Source organism: Myotis nattereri (genome assembly GCF_964212035.1).
Source record: "Myotis nattereri genome assembly, chromosome: 4".
In the NCBI taxonomy this organism is placed as follows: Eukaryota; Metazoa; Chordata; class Mammalia; order Chiroptera; family Vespertilionidae; genus Myotis; species Myotis nattereri.
In genome coordinates, this window is record NC_138079.1 from 91006439 (window position 1) to 91021571 (window position 15133).

The following is a 15133-nucleotide window of genomic DNA, read 5'->3' on the forward strand; positions in this document are numbered from 1 at the left end:
TGGAACTGCTGATTCTGAAATAGAAACACTAACATTTCTAAATGTGTTATAGCGTTTAGCTTGGTGGCCAGTGAAATGAATGCTAATTTTGAAAGAGTGAAGTGAGAAGCACTTTGTAATACATGAGAATATAAAATTACAGAGCCATTGAGTAGTTGACTGACATTTTTACATTAGTATTTACTAACAAGTTAAAAGCTTTTATTTCTTAAAATCTAGGAATCAGTGATGGACCTTCAGTCACCACATTAACAAATGGTTTTGACACTCCGGAAGAGAGGTACCAGAAGCTCAAAAAGGTAAGTGGATGTGCTAGAAACGCCCCTCCCCCATGTTGGTCCTCCTTACATTGAATTATAGAGAAATATAATCATTAAACTTGCACATTGATTTCTCAACCCGAGCTATGAAACGATATTTTAGTGTTGTTTAAAACAACAGCAAAAATAATTGTTTGCTGGAAAACATGTTCGGAGAAGGTTTAGTATTTTCAGTGTTAATTTGATTTATAGGAAGTATGATGTGGTTATTTTAATAATTTGGAAATAGGCCTAATATGATGCTCTGGATGGTGGATAGGTGTCTAATTGGGAAGAACATTAAGAGATGTATATAAATTAATAATGCTTCTAATACATAATCTGTAATCTTTTCTAATCAGAAGTATTCTGCCAAAGTCAAATTGAGTAATTAGAAAGCCCACCTGATTGAGAATACTGTTGCTTACATAAAATATACAGCATTGTTTTGACAGATGTTTTATTTCTCTTTTCCAGCATTCCATGGACTTTTTGCTGTTTCAGTTTGGCCTTTGCGCTTTTAAGTATGACTGCATACATTCAAAGTAGGTTGTTTTAACAAGTGGTGGGAATGCTTTTGTTGTGGCATAATATAACACCCTAAATCTCCTTGTATATCTTATTTTCCCAGGTATATAATAAAGTCATTTAACTTCTATGTTTTCCCGAAACCCTTCAATAGATCCTCACCAGATGTCAAATTTGTTTGTCAGGTTAGTAACATAATTAAGTTTTTTTTCCTGTTATAAATTGCTGATGAGTCTGTGGGGATATGTGGAATCAAAATTCTCTTTAAAATTTGGTTCTGCCACTAACTTTGAGCTTTGGGAAAACTATTTCACCTCTGACCTTCAGTTCTATTTATTTATTTTATGTTTTAATTTTTCCTTTTTATTGAATTTACTAGAGGCCCAGTGCACAAATTCATGCATGGGTGGTGTCTGCCGGCCCGGCCCCAGTCGGGGTGGATCAGGGCGGATCGGGGCCTGGCCAGCTAGGGGGAGGGGCCGCAGGTGATTGGCTGACAGGCCCCACCCATGATTGGGGTGGGGGGGCCGATTGGGGGCCGGCCAGGCTTGCCCCAAAATGGAGTGGGGGGTGATGGGGGTCAGCAGACAGGGGAGGGGCGGTGGGAGGTTGGCCAGCCAGCCCCACCCCTGATGGGTGTGGGGGGTAATCGGGGGTGGAGCTGGCTGGAGGGAGGGGCTGTGGGCCGATCGGGGTGGTGGGTGCCCATCAGGGGTGGGGCCGGCAGGGGGAGGGGCCACAGGTGGTTGGCTGGTTGGCTCTGCCCCCTATTGCAGTTGGGGCCGGGGCTAGCAGGGGTGGGGCTGGCCACGGGGAGGAGCTATGGGCCGATCAAGGTGGTGGGGGCCCATCAGGGGCGAGGCTGTCCAGGGGAGGGGCTGCGGGAGGTTGGCCGGCCAGCCCCACCCCCAGATTGGCCAGTTCGCTGGCTGCAGTGGGTGTCATAGCGACTGGTCGTTCTGTTCGTTATGGTTTCCCGTTTGCTGGCTTTTTATATATATAGATTGGTGTGACACTGGTTCACAAAATAATACACAAGTTTTAGGTGCACAGTTCCACAAGATATCATCTGTACACTATATCTGACCTTCAATTTTAGGGTTCTAAATTAATTGCACTGCTGTCTTACCCTTTACTTTGGAATGAATTAAGGAGTAAGATGCAAGTGACAGATAGATGGAAATCAGAACATGAGCTTTATTATTAGTAAGACGTTGAGAATTGCATAAAGTTCTCAAAACTTTGAGAACTGCATGAAGTGTTCCAAGTGTAGCCAGATAATGGGCTTGAGAACTTGCCTTTATAATGTGGCTCTTTTTGGGATTTTTGATATCTTACACCTCAATTAAACTCACAGCTCAGGACCTGCAGGCTTCTTCCCACCTCATCCTTTTTGCACCCACCTCCCAGGGTAGAGCTTTATTTTCTGGAAGAGCAGAGTGCTAAACTAGAGACCCTTAGTTCCTTTTTCCAAGTTCATCAATTAGAAAGGGAGCGTGGAAAAAACTATTGTTTCCTCCTGAGGAGGAGAGGGCTTACTTAGGAGCCAAGGTGAGCATATGGGAGATTCTCCCTTAGAACATCCCTTTCATGGTGTGGTAGCTGAGCTGGTAGACACTTACTAAATATCAGTTTCCTTTTTCTTTCCTCTTAATCTGTTGTAATGGATAAGGAGAACGTGAATAAGTGGGATAGTGTGTAAATATGTGATTAAAGATAAGTGTTAATCTTTTCCCCTTTACAATACTGTGCCCTGGCTTCTCTTCCAGTAGGAACATAAGTTCATTTGTGTCTTCTCAACTTTCCTTTCTCCTGTTTGTAAGTAGTAATGCAGTTAAGAAAGCCTGAAGGGTAGGCTTCTGAGTGACAGAGTCATGTCAAATTCTTTCTATAATAAGGCAGGATATAAGCAAATAAAATTGAGAGTTAATCTCAGGTATGCCGGGGGATGAAGAGAAAAGGTGAAGGTAATTTTAGTTGTGTAACCTGTCTGTTTAAAAAAATTTTTTTTAAAGCCCTAGCCGGTTTGGCTCAGTGGATAGAGCACTGGCCTGCGGACGGAAGGGTCCCAGGTTTGATTCTGGTCAAGGGCATGTACCTCAGTTGTATGCTCCTCCCTGGCTTGGGCCCATGGGGTGCATGCAGGAGGCAACCAGTCGATGTGTTTCTCTCACATGGGTATTTCTATCTGTCTTTCCTTCTCTCTTCCACGCTCTTTAAAAAATCAATGGGAAAATATCCTGGGGTGAGGATGAGAAACTTATTTTGAAAATTGATTTTTAGTGAGAGTAAGGGAGAGGGAAAGAGAAACATTAATGGGAGAGCAAAACATTGATTTCCTGCCTCCTGCACGCCCCCTAACGTGGATGAGCCCGAAACCCAGGCATGTGCCCTGACCAGAAATTGGACCAGCAACCTTTTGGTGCACAAGGGATGACACTAAATCAGCTGAACCATACTGGCCAGGGCTTGTAATCTGTTTTGTTAAATTATCAAATAAACCATAGTGTTTTTTTTTTTTATAATATATTTTTATTGATTTCAGAGGGGAAGGGAGAGGGAGAGAGTGAGAGAAACATCTATGATGAGAATCATTGATCTGATGCCTCCTGCAGGCCCCCACTGGGGATGAAGCCTGAAACCCCAGGTATGTGACTGGGAATAGAACTGTTGACCTCCTGGTTCATAGGTTGACACTCAACCATTGAGCCATGCCAGCCATTTACATCATTTACATCATTTACAGCCAGTTCCATTTACATCATTGCGCAACTTAAAGGGTGTTGTTTGGGTGGAAAACGTATAGCTTCAGAAATGGAATAGGTGCATCTTTTTTTTTTTTTTTTTTTTTTAAATATATTTTATTGATTTTTTACAGAGAGGAAGGGAGAGGGATAGAGAGTTAGAAACATCGATCAGCTGCCTCCAGCACATCTCCCACTGGGGATGTGCCCGCAACCCAGGTACATGCCCTTGACCGGAATCGAACCCGGGACCCTTGAGTCCGCAGGCTGACGCTCTATCCACTGAGCCAAACCGGTTAGGGCGGAATAGGTGCATCTTTGCATCTTTTTTTTTTTTTTAAATATATTCTTAGAGGAAGGGAGGGAGAGAGCGAGAGAGAGAGAGAGAGAGAGAGAGAGAGAGAGAAAGAGAGAAGCATTGGTGTACGGGACAACTCTCCAAACAACTGAGCCACACTGGCCAGGGTGACTCTGAAATTTTTTTTAAGTAAAGGTCATATTTACTAATCTAGTACCATAATTCTAGTCTTAGGACCTCCCAGGCTGCTAAAGGAGGAAGGGAAGAGGTGAAGATGTTGGGAAAGTAAGGACAGTTCTTAACTTGTGGCCCCATTTGTGCTCAAAGCAAAGGCTGAGACTGGAGACAGAAGCTTTGGTTCAGGTGTAAAGGAGGCCCTGGAGAAGAGTAGAGTCAGGATTTCCTGGAGTCAGTGCTGGAGTTGGTCTCATGAACTAGGGGGTTTCTTCTTGGCATCCATGTCGTTTTTAGTCAAGTTTTTTATCCCGGTTTGGCATGTCATAATTCTGAGCCATATCTAGTACATTTCAACCACTTTGCCAAAAGGAAATCCCACGAGGATCTGGAGCATGATGTCAGGGAAGAAGGCATGAAGGGTGGTGGTAGCTCTGTGGGCCGTTCCTATCCTGCCTCCTCCATGCGAGGCACTCAGGATTTTTAAAGAGAAGGAAGTTAAGATCTTTTAGAGTCTAGTGACTGGAGGGACAAAAATGCCTTTCCATAGTCCATCTTTTGGTGTCTCTGTCGGGGATGGAATATATAGGTAGACAGAATTAGAAGACTATACAGGCATGGGAGACAGAAGGAGGCTTGTGGCTCAAGTCAGAAATCATTGGGTTTTGGTTCAGAACAGGAAAACGTCAGGGGAAAGATTGCTTGTATGTGTGTGTTTTTTTCTATTTTTTATTTTTTAAGATTGCTTGTTTTAAACCATAGAAAACTTGCACATGATGGAAAATTATGTACATGTACCTAAGTGTGTGTGTTGTGGGGCAGGGGGCGTTAAGATTGTCTTTTTATAATCCACCAAATTTGAAAAAGAATTTGTGTTGGCTGATAAAGATACATGTATTATTTACATTTTAACAAAGTAAGTGAAAAATTGGAAGAAAAGAAAAATGCAGATATGATTACTATGGTATGATTAGGACACAGAATTTGTGACAAAGAATGTTTCCACTCTTTGTCTCTGAGCTTCCTACCAGCTAAGAAAAGGGGAAACACACAATTTGTGGCCATAGGATCTAAACAAACCAGGATCAAGAGAAATTTGGCTTTTCTCAAATTAGAGACCTCAGAACATTTCTTCTTCCATTATCATAAAGAAATCATTAGTGTAGAAAGCCTAGTCTTTAACCATATCTCTCAAGTAAATACTGTAATGCATTTAATGGGACAATAAGACAGTCGGACTGAGGGTACAATGTCAAAGTACAGTTCAGGAAAGGTAGTTCTGTGAGGGATCAGATTAAAATGATTCAATTGCATTGCCCTTTCAATTTAGACTTAAGACAGGAGTAAAATAAGAGTAGCTACAGTAATGATTCCTACTCTTCAGTCAGTTTGAGTAAGAACTTTGTGATTTCTGCCATTCTTATGTACATTGTGTAATATTATTTAATGTTTTTATTTAAATTTACTTAAATATTTCAACTCACCCTAGGTTTCAGATGTTTGTTGAATATCTTGTTACTGGGAATTTTTATCTATTTTGATTTTGAATGTAAAGAACATCCAGTCTAGATTTTGGGTTTTCTGAATCTCAATGGTAATTTGAAGTGGATAGTGATGTCTTATAACCTGCACATTTGAGCTACCTTAAAGTTGAACCTGGGGTGAGATAGTATAAATATATTTTATTTCTACTTATAGTCTCTTAGTCAGTACAGTGATCAGGAGTTTTCTGCCTATTGGCGTATACATGTTCACCAAGTAGTTTTCTTAAATATTGTGAAACAAAGAATATTTGTTTTATCCTATCTAATAATAGACAAACATGGTAATTAACCATACCTCCGCTACGCTTCCCATTGGCTAATCAGCAGGATATGCAAATTAACTGCCAACAAAGATGGCGGCCGGCAGCCACGCAGCTGAAGCGAACATGAGGCTTGCTTGCTCCAGTGATGGAGGAAGCCAAGGTTCCCCGCCTGCCTCAGCCCAGCTCTGAGCTCCGGATGCAACAATGTTGCAATTATAGAAGCTAAACAAACCCCAGGTACCTGCTTTCAGCTGCAGTGGGCTCAGAGCTTAGAGCGCCAGTGATGGTAACAGAGTTTCAATTATAGAAGCTAAACAAACCCAGATACCTGCTTTCAACCAGCCACGGCCTCAGAGCTGGAGCCGGCTCTCAGCTCCAGTGACAGCTACAGAAGGTAAATAAATCCCAGAATTAAAAAAAAAAAAGAAGAGGCTGGGAGCTTCAGTCACCCGCCAGCCTGAAAATGGCCCTCAGCCCCTCACCCAGACTGGCCAGGCACCCCAGTGGGGACCCCTATCCTGAAGGGGGTGTGACCAGCTGCAAACAGCCACCATCCCCTCATCCAGGCTGGCCAGACATCGAAGCGGGACCCCCACCCTGAAGGGGGTGTGACCAGCTGCAAACAGCCGTCAGCCCCTCACCCAGGCTGGCCAGGCACCCAAGCAGGACCCCCACCCTGATCCGGGACACCCTTCAGAGCAAACCAGCCGGCCCCCACCTGTGCACCAGGCCTCTATCCTATATAGTAAAAGGGTAATATGCAAACTGACCCTAACAGCAGAAAGACTGGGAATGACTGATCACTCTGTCACACACTGACCACCAGGGGGCAGATGCTCAATGCTGGAGCTGCCCTCTGGTGGTCAGTGTGCTCTCACGGGGGAGCTCTGCTCAGCCGCAAGCCAGGCTGATGGCTGCCAGTACAGCAGTGGTGGTGGGAGCCTCTCCTGCCTCCTCAGCAGCGCTAGGGATGTCTGACTGCAGCTTAGGTCTGCTCCCCGCTGGCAAGTGGACATCCCCCGAGGGCTGCCGGGCTGCCAGAGGAATGTCTGATTGCCATCTTAGACCCAATCCCCCGGGGAGCAGGCCTAAGCCAGCAAGTGGTCACGCCCGAGGGGTCCCAAACTGCGAAAGGGCACAGGCTGGGCTGAGGGACCCCCGAGTGCGCAAATTTTTGTGCACCGGGCCTCTAGTATGTAGATAAAAGGCTAAGCGACTGTCAGAGCGTCCAACTGGCCGGTACATATGACACACACTGACCACCAGGGAGCAGGCGCTCAATGCAGGAGCTGTCGAACTGTGGTGACTTGGCAGCAATGTTTCTCCGGTGACACACCCTGGAACCAGAGAGGAGGGAGCTTGATTCCTTGCGGGGTCGTGCCATTCTACCTTCGGCCATGGGTTATGTTGTTGCTGGGGCACTGATGGCCCTGGATCTGGTTTAATGCTGAGCTGTGGTGACTTCTATTATAGAGAAAGGGTGAATAGTGATATTAAAATATTTCTTCTAATTAATTTCCTTTCAAGGTGCATGAATCTGTGCACTGGGACACTAGTAAGTTATAAAGGAGCAGAGCCTGGATAGTTTAAGTCAATTAATGGATTGTTTGGCAGCCTGGGAGTAGAAATCCCTTGTCTTCTGACTTTTGACATGTTTCCTTGCCTGGTTGCCTATGTTTACTCACCTGAGTTACTTCTCCACTTCTGTTTACATACCTGACATTAAAATCACTGAAATGTATGTCTTGTTTACTCTTGTTTCAGAGCTCAAGCATTGACTTTTTAGCAAGCCAAGGATTTGATTTCAATAAAGTTTTCCGCAATGGTAAGATTATCTGTGACTTATCTTTAGAACTTGAAAATGTGGATTTGGTTGAGAATTATCTTTTTGTGCTTGCTCTCTGATACAGAATCTCAGATTTCCAGTATATCACATGCAGCCTTCTAGTTTTAAAAAAGTTTTTTTTTTTTAACTTAAAAAAAAAATTATACCACCCTAACCAGTCGGCTCAGTGGTAGAGCGTCGGCCTGCGGACTGAAGGGTCCCCGGTTCGATTCCGGCAAGGGCATGTACCTTGGTTGCAGGCACACCCCCAGTTGGGGGTGTGCAGGAGGCAGCAGATGGGTGTTTCTCATTGATGTTTCTAACTCTCTATCCCTCTCCCTTCCTCTCTGTAAAAAATCAATTAAATATATTTAAAAAAATTATACCACTAGTTTTCCTGGTTTCTTAAGCTTACAGTTTTTATTTATTTATTTATTTGTTTGTTTGTTTGTTTATTTTTTAATCCTTACCCGAGGATATTTTTCCCATCGATTTCCAGAGAGAGTGAAAGGGAGGAAGGAGGGGGAAAGAGAGAGAGAGAGAGAGAGAGAGAGAGAGAGAGAGAGAGAAATTAATGTGAGAGAGACACATTGATTGGGCCTGTACTGCGGCTAGGGAACCTGCAACTGAAATATGTGTCCTTGACCAGGAATTGAACTCGTCACCCTTCTGGCCCTGGGTCGATGCTCTAACTATGGCCAGGGCAAGTTTTTGAAACTTTTATTGTGCCTTTCCCCCCCTAAACCTAGTTAAGCATGAACTGAACAGGAGAGTAGACACTACTTTACTGGCTCTAATGAAGCCTCTCAATCTCCTGATTTTATGAGTAGAGCTTACTCATAGTTTATTCTATGAATTGACTACTTATACATAGTTAATAACATAGTATGACATAGTTATTCATATTTTATTCTGTGTGGCTTATCTAAAATCGGTGGGGAATGGTTTCCTGTTACCTTTCAGTGAGACAAGTGGTATGGTGTAGTACTTTAAAAAGTAGCTGTATTTTAGTAATCCTGTAATGAAAAACTCCCTTTTCCTATTGGTGTTTGTTTTATAATTAGAGATGGTTTCTCTATTTCTCATGGGAGAAAAAAAAGTCTATCATGTACGATCATGATGGCTAACTTGCTGAGCACTCTGAGGAAAGGGACTGTGTCTCATTCCATGCCCTTGGTGCATAGCATGATTCCTCTTCTTCATCAGGGGGAAGTGACCATTAAATATCTAATGAGTGCATGTCTGATATTAGAGCATACAAGAGTGTCTTTTCTTCCTCCATTCATTTCCTGAACAGTGTTTGGAAAACCTTTGTTTTTTATCAGCATTATTAAGCACCTGCTGCTGGTAAGGTCAATAACTGCTTTTACTGTAATTATTTTCCTAAATTGTATTCTTTTCCAGGGTGAATGTAGAATTATTGAGTAAGGTGAGGAAGGAGATTTTTTTTACCGAAAGTACTAGAACATAGACTTCGAATAAATTTACTTCCTCTCAGTGCAGTCTTCCTGGGAGGCCTTTGGAACTCATGCTATGTTTTTTTTTTTCTTTATTGATTAAGGTATTACATATGTGTCCTTATCCCCCCATTGCCATTGTCTCCCCCCCCCCCTTCCCCCGCCACACACACACTCATGCCCTCATCCCCCTGGTGTCTGTGTCCATTGGTTATGCTTATGTGCATGCATACAAGTCCTTTGGTTGATCTCTCCCCCTTACTCCCACCCTCCCCTACCTTCCCTCTGAGGTTTGAAGGTCTGATTGATGCTTCTCTGTCTCTGGAGCTGTTTTTTTTGTTTTTTTTTAAAAAAAATATAGTTTATTGATTTTTTACAGAGAGGAAGGGAGAGGAATAGAGAGTTAGAAACATCGATCAGCTGCCTCCTGCACACCCCTGACTGGGGATGTGCCCGCAACCAAGGTACATGCCCTTGACTGGAACCGAACCCGGGACCCTTGAGTCCGCAAGCCAACGCTCTATCCACTGAGCCAAACCGGTGCTGGCTGTAGCTGTTTTTGATATGTTGTTTTTTAATTGCTTCAGTAGTGCTGTATTATAATTTCTATAGGTGATTTTGATTTTTGGAAATATTAAAAAGTTTTGGAGACCAAACTGCTTAACATAGTGGGTAAACCAACTGGGTAACACAATTTGGGTACGTAAAATAATTTTTTTTTTCTTTTGGCTCACACTTGATACTGAAAGTTATTATAAAATACAAGTCCCAAATGTAGTTAGAACACTATATTGGAATAAACACAAAATTCTTTTGAAGGAATTACTTTAACCAGACTCATATGGATGTAGTATAGTTTCCAGCCTGATGGTTTTATATTCATAAAAGGAGAGAAACAGCCAAATTAGAGTGTGTCTCTTATTGTTTTATAGTCAGAATATTTGGAATATTTTAGTCACAGATGGTTCAGGACCCCCAGGCCATTATTATTACCAGGATTCTTATCTTCATGCTGTTGTTGGTATTCTAAATCTGATATAGACCTTCACTTCTCTTCCTTATCAAATCTTTCCAGTCACACTTTATAAATGCCAGGCCCGTTTCTCTTGGTAGCTTTGTCAGAAGTGTATTGACTTCCTTTTATGAAACGGAACCAGATGATTCCTTGTTAATGTTCTCCCTGAAGCATCAAACAAAGGTGGTTTTTCCCAGCTCTCTTTTTATACCTTCAGCCCGGCAGTAGTAGGTATCCTTGCTTCCCCATGCCACTTTCAAACCACTTGAATTCTCTCTTCTCAGGAGCTACAGTTTTTTTTTCAGGACTGTCGCCCAGTTCTGCCACCCCTCTTTCTGCTGATTTCCTGGGCATAGCATTGACTAACAACTTTGGCTTTGGCTCATTGTCTTTCCACTCCTACCTCTCTCCTCATTCTGGGTGAATTCTGCATCCACAAGGATGACCAGCAAATGCTCTGTCTTACGGTTTCTTGATCAGGTGGTCAGTAGTCCTTGCCTCTACCTCCCTTGGTAGCATCATGGGTCTTATCACCCACTCCCAACATTTCTTGTTGAGAGCAGTACCTCCTGTTCTTCTCATTCACTTACTCCAGTACCTTATTTCAGCAATCTGTTGACCTCCATTGCGTTTTCACTGTCAATATCCTTCCACTCTCCTATTCCACTCTCCTGTCTTGACTTCCCTCCTTATCCACATGGTCCATCATATCCTTCCTTCCCTCTCCCTCCATTGCACTTGCCTAACAAAGTCTCAACACTGGTTGGATCTGACTGCCCACCTTCTTTGTTTCTGCACATCTGAATATTGCTGGAAAACACGACACATCTAAGCTAATTTGTTACTTTAAATTCATGATCACAAGCTTCAAATAAACATTCATGCTCAAAAATCCTATTTTATTGACTTGGAAATTCCCTTTCCAGCTCTCTGTTTTTTTACAATCTCTTTCTCCAAACTTCTCTCCCTGCCTCTCATTGAAAACAGAAAAAAGCAGAGAAGAGCTGCTGCAAGTTCTCACCACCAGACCCAGGTCTGGACCCAGCCTTCTTTCTTCTGTTCTTTCCAGTGAAGAGGAGTTCCTGTGTCTGTCAGTGGCTAGTTCCTGTCTCCTTGTCAAGCACTGGCTCCTTCAGTTTGCCCTTCTCTTTTTCTGAATTATTTTCTCTTCTCTACTGCATCATTCCTGTCTATATTTTCTTAAATTTTGAACTGAATTTGATAAGTTCAGTTTCTTCCATAATGAATGTAGGCAATAACCTCAGCAGTGTTATCTGTTGACAGATGTGATCTAATTCCATCATTCTTTCTACAAAGTTTGTTAGTAGCCCATGGCTTTTAAAACCACACCTATCCTGATGATATCTAAATTTCTCTCTCAGCACCTTTCACCTGTACCGTTTGATGATTTCATATATCCAGGAGGTAGCTTTTGGTTTTCATCTTTGGAGCCTTAAACCTATTTGCCTAGTTTTCTTCCACTTCATTAAGTGGCACTATCATCTTCTAATTGCTTAAATTTAATAGCATCATTTTTTATTTTGCTCTTTCCTTTATCCCTCATCTCCAGTATATCAGCAGGTTTGTCTCTTGTATCTCTAAAATTATTCTTCCCATCTTTATAGTCTAAATCATGGTACAAACTATGACCCACTGCCTGTCCTATATAATAAAAGCCTAATATGCTAAGTGTCTGATTGTTCAACTGTTCGACCAGTTGCTATGATGCACACTGACCACCAAGGGGCAGACACTCCGACTGGTAGGTTAGCTTGCTGCTGGGGTCTGGCTGATCAGGACTGGGTGAGACGGGCTGGACACACCCAGGAATCCTCCTGCGGTCCCTCCCCACCCCAATCGTGCACCAGTGGGGTCCCTCGGCCTGGCCTGCACCCTCTTGCAACCCAGGACCCCTCGGGATTTTGGAGAGCCAGTTTCGGCCCAATCCCTGCAGGCCATGCACCGGGCCTCTAGTTTTGTAAATAAAATTGTGACCATTCATTTACTCATTGTGTATTACTCTTTTCGTGCCAAGAGCAGAGCTGAATAGTTGCAGCAGATACCCCCATATGTCCCACAAACTTAAAACATTTACTATTTGTCTCTTTAAGAAAAAGTTTACTCACCTCTGATCTAAGTGATCATCTCTTCCCTGGACAATTGCTTATAGCTCTGACTTCCCTATTTCAGGTGATCTTTTTAAAACATGAAGAAGGTAATTTAATTATCTTGCTTAAAATCTTCTAATGGCATCCCATTGCTCTTAGAATATAATAAATTTTTACTGTGGCCTCTAATCTTGCTCCATCCTCTCTCCAGTCTGGCATCATGCCATTCTCCTGTTTGTGTTCTGGCAACACCAGCTTCCTTGCTGATTTTGGAAAAGTCCATGCCATGTCCATCCTCAGTACATTTATATTTACTTCCCTGCTGGAGATACTCTTTCTTTTTTTTTGCATATCTGAGTCATTCGTATGCTTTGGGCCTCAATCATAGTGGCCTTCTCTGATCATCCTGGCTAAACGCATTTTATTCACTACACAGCAAGATGCATCTACTTTGCTCACTGTTACATTCCCTAGTGCCTCATACATTTCCTGGAACAACGTCTAAGTGCCAAATAAAACTTTGTTGAAAAGAATAAATAATTGGAGTGTATGAATAGAAAACATATTTCAAAATCATTTGCTTTTTCTGTTGATTTTTTTTAGATATAGTTAAATATGGTCTTTCTTGAATATTTTAGGCTCTTTGGTTAAACAATTTTTATGTTAAAGTTACTTCTACTAATACATTTTTCTTAAAAACTATGTGTAGGAATTCCATATTTAAATCAGGAAGAAGAAAGACAGTTAAGAGAGCAGTATGATGAAAAACGTTTACAGTCCAATGGTGCAGGAGCTCTATCATATGTGTCTCCTAACACATCCAAGTGTCCTGTGACGATTCCTGAGGATCAGAAGAAGTTTATTGACCAAGTGGTGTAAGTTCCAAAACTGTGCATTGTGTGATGTGTATTGGGGGCAGGACTGACATCTGCATCTTGAACCTGTGCTGCCCATACATAGTACTCACAGAGGTGTGATGTTGTGATTGGCAGGATTTAATTACGGCATATCTGAATTTGTGTGACAATAGCACATTGTAAATAGGATTCTGTTTACTATATTTAGACTTGTCATGTCACTGTGAAGACATTCTGCAAAGGCCTGGTAGCCACTGTCTAGTTCCTCTGAAGGCAGAGCAATGAAGCAGGCCCGTCCAGATATTTGCAACATGTCCATGTGTTTTTCTTTCAAAGTGAAGTTTCTGATAAGCCAATGTGCCATTGAAGGAGTGTCTAGACTTTTTTAGTTTACTTATCAGTATAACTGCTTTACTAGAAAAGTAAAAATTTAAATCATTTATATTGATGTAGCCTTGAGGAGTTGTCATTAATTTATTGAGAACAACAATAAAAAAAGAATATGCCAGAATAAATTATTTTTCTTTAAGCCTTATTGATGACTTTATCCTTTAAAGGTATTGACATTCATGTTTTTATTTTAATTTCTCAGAGAGAAAATAGAAGATTTGTTACAAAGTGAAGAAAATAAGAACTTGGACTTAGACCCATGCACGGGGTTAGTTGCCCTGAATCTTTTCACATCTTTTTGGGGAAAGGTAGATGATTTTTGACATGTGCTGTATTTGGCCTTGGTGAACAACATAGGTCCAAAGGCATGGAGCCATGGAACAGATTGACATGCCTCAGAGGGGAGGAGTGGGGGAGATGGGAGGAGATTAACTAAAGAAATTACATACATACTATATGCATAACCAATGGACACAGACAATGGTGTGGTAAAGGCCTGGAGTAGGGCAGGACCTGGGAGGAAGGGAGTAAAAGGGGGGAAAATTGGGGGACATCTGTAATACTGTCAACAGTAACAAAATAAGTAAAATGAGCAATAGAAAGAAAAGACAAAACAAAACAAAAAACTTTCATAAATAGTGTTTTTATTGTAGCCATACTCCCAAGATTTAAGCACTAACGTTAACATTAATATAGTGGGTGTGATAGTATATTAAGACACTGAGTGAAAGCTTTGTCCCATCTTGGAGAGGCTAAAACTGTTGTGGAACTTTGGTTTAAAGTTATGCTTGAGTGGCATAATTGTTTTAGTCTCGAGGAGTACTTAATTTATTAAGGCTTCAGAAGAGAACAACTTACTCGCAGACTACTTCTATGCTTTTAATTTTTTTGTGGTAAAAAAACATCAGTGTTTCAAAGAGTCAGTAACTTAAACATCATACTTTTTCCTTTGTGACTAGCTTCACAAAAGTATTTAAGTGTATCTGTCTATCTTAACTCTGTATAAGCCACAGGAAGTAAAACATTGGTTAGACAGGAACTCCAACCTCTTCTATAAAGGTAGTATAATAATATTAAATAACACTTTGATGAAGGCAAGTGGTGAGGAATCCTCACACCTCAAACATCCTGCCCATTTTTTCAAAAATATTTTTTATTTTTTATGATTTCAGAGAGGAAGGGAGAGGGAGAGACAAACATTAGTGATGATAGAGAAATATTGATCAGCTGCCTCCTGCACACCTCCTATTGGGAACTGAGCCCAAACCCTGGGCATGTGCCCTGACTCCCTGGTTCATAGGTCAACGTTCAACCACTGAGCCATGTCTGCTGGGCATCCTGCCCATTTTTGTTTGCATATTACCTATTACTTTTATTGAAGTTTTTTAAAAAACTTAAATATCTTTCCCTACCAGTGCTTGATCAATTAGGATTTTCTTTTAATAAGCCAAGACCAATATCTTTTCTTTTGTTTTTATAGGTTCCAAAGAAAACTAATTTATCAAACTTTGAACTGGAAGTAAGTGTTTATATTATATGTAAGAATTCTGTGAGGGACCCAGGATTTAAAAACTAAATATAATCTCTTAGCTCTCATTTAATTTAAAGAATTCTACTGTACTTGGTGATTT

The 15133-nt window shown here is 41.6% G+C and overlaps 1 protein-coding gene across 2 annotated transcripts in view; it reads left to right on the top strand.

Moving 5' to 3' along the window:
• Positions 1–15133, top strand: part of PARN (poly(A)-specific ribonuclease) — a 167624-nt gene that overhangs the window by 1867 nt on the left and 150624 nt on the right. For both annotated transcript variants that reach the window (XM_081089783.1, XM_081089782.1), the window contains exons 3-9: positions 220–299; positions 777–844; positions 931–1012; positions 7615–7675; positions 12965–13130; positions 13705–13770; positions 14983–15021. In XM_081089783.1, the coding sequence (XP_080945909.1) occupies positions 220–299; positions 777–844; positions 931–1012; positions 7615–7675; positions 12965–13130; positions 13705–13770; positions 14983–15021 (562 nt within the window). The remainder of the gene's footprint in view (positions 1–219; positions 300–776; positions 845–930; positions 1013–7614; positions 7676–12964; positions 13131–13704; positions 13771–14982; positions 15022–15133) is intronic.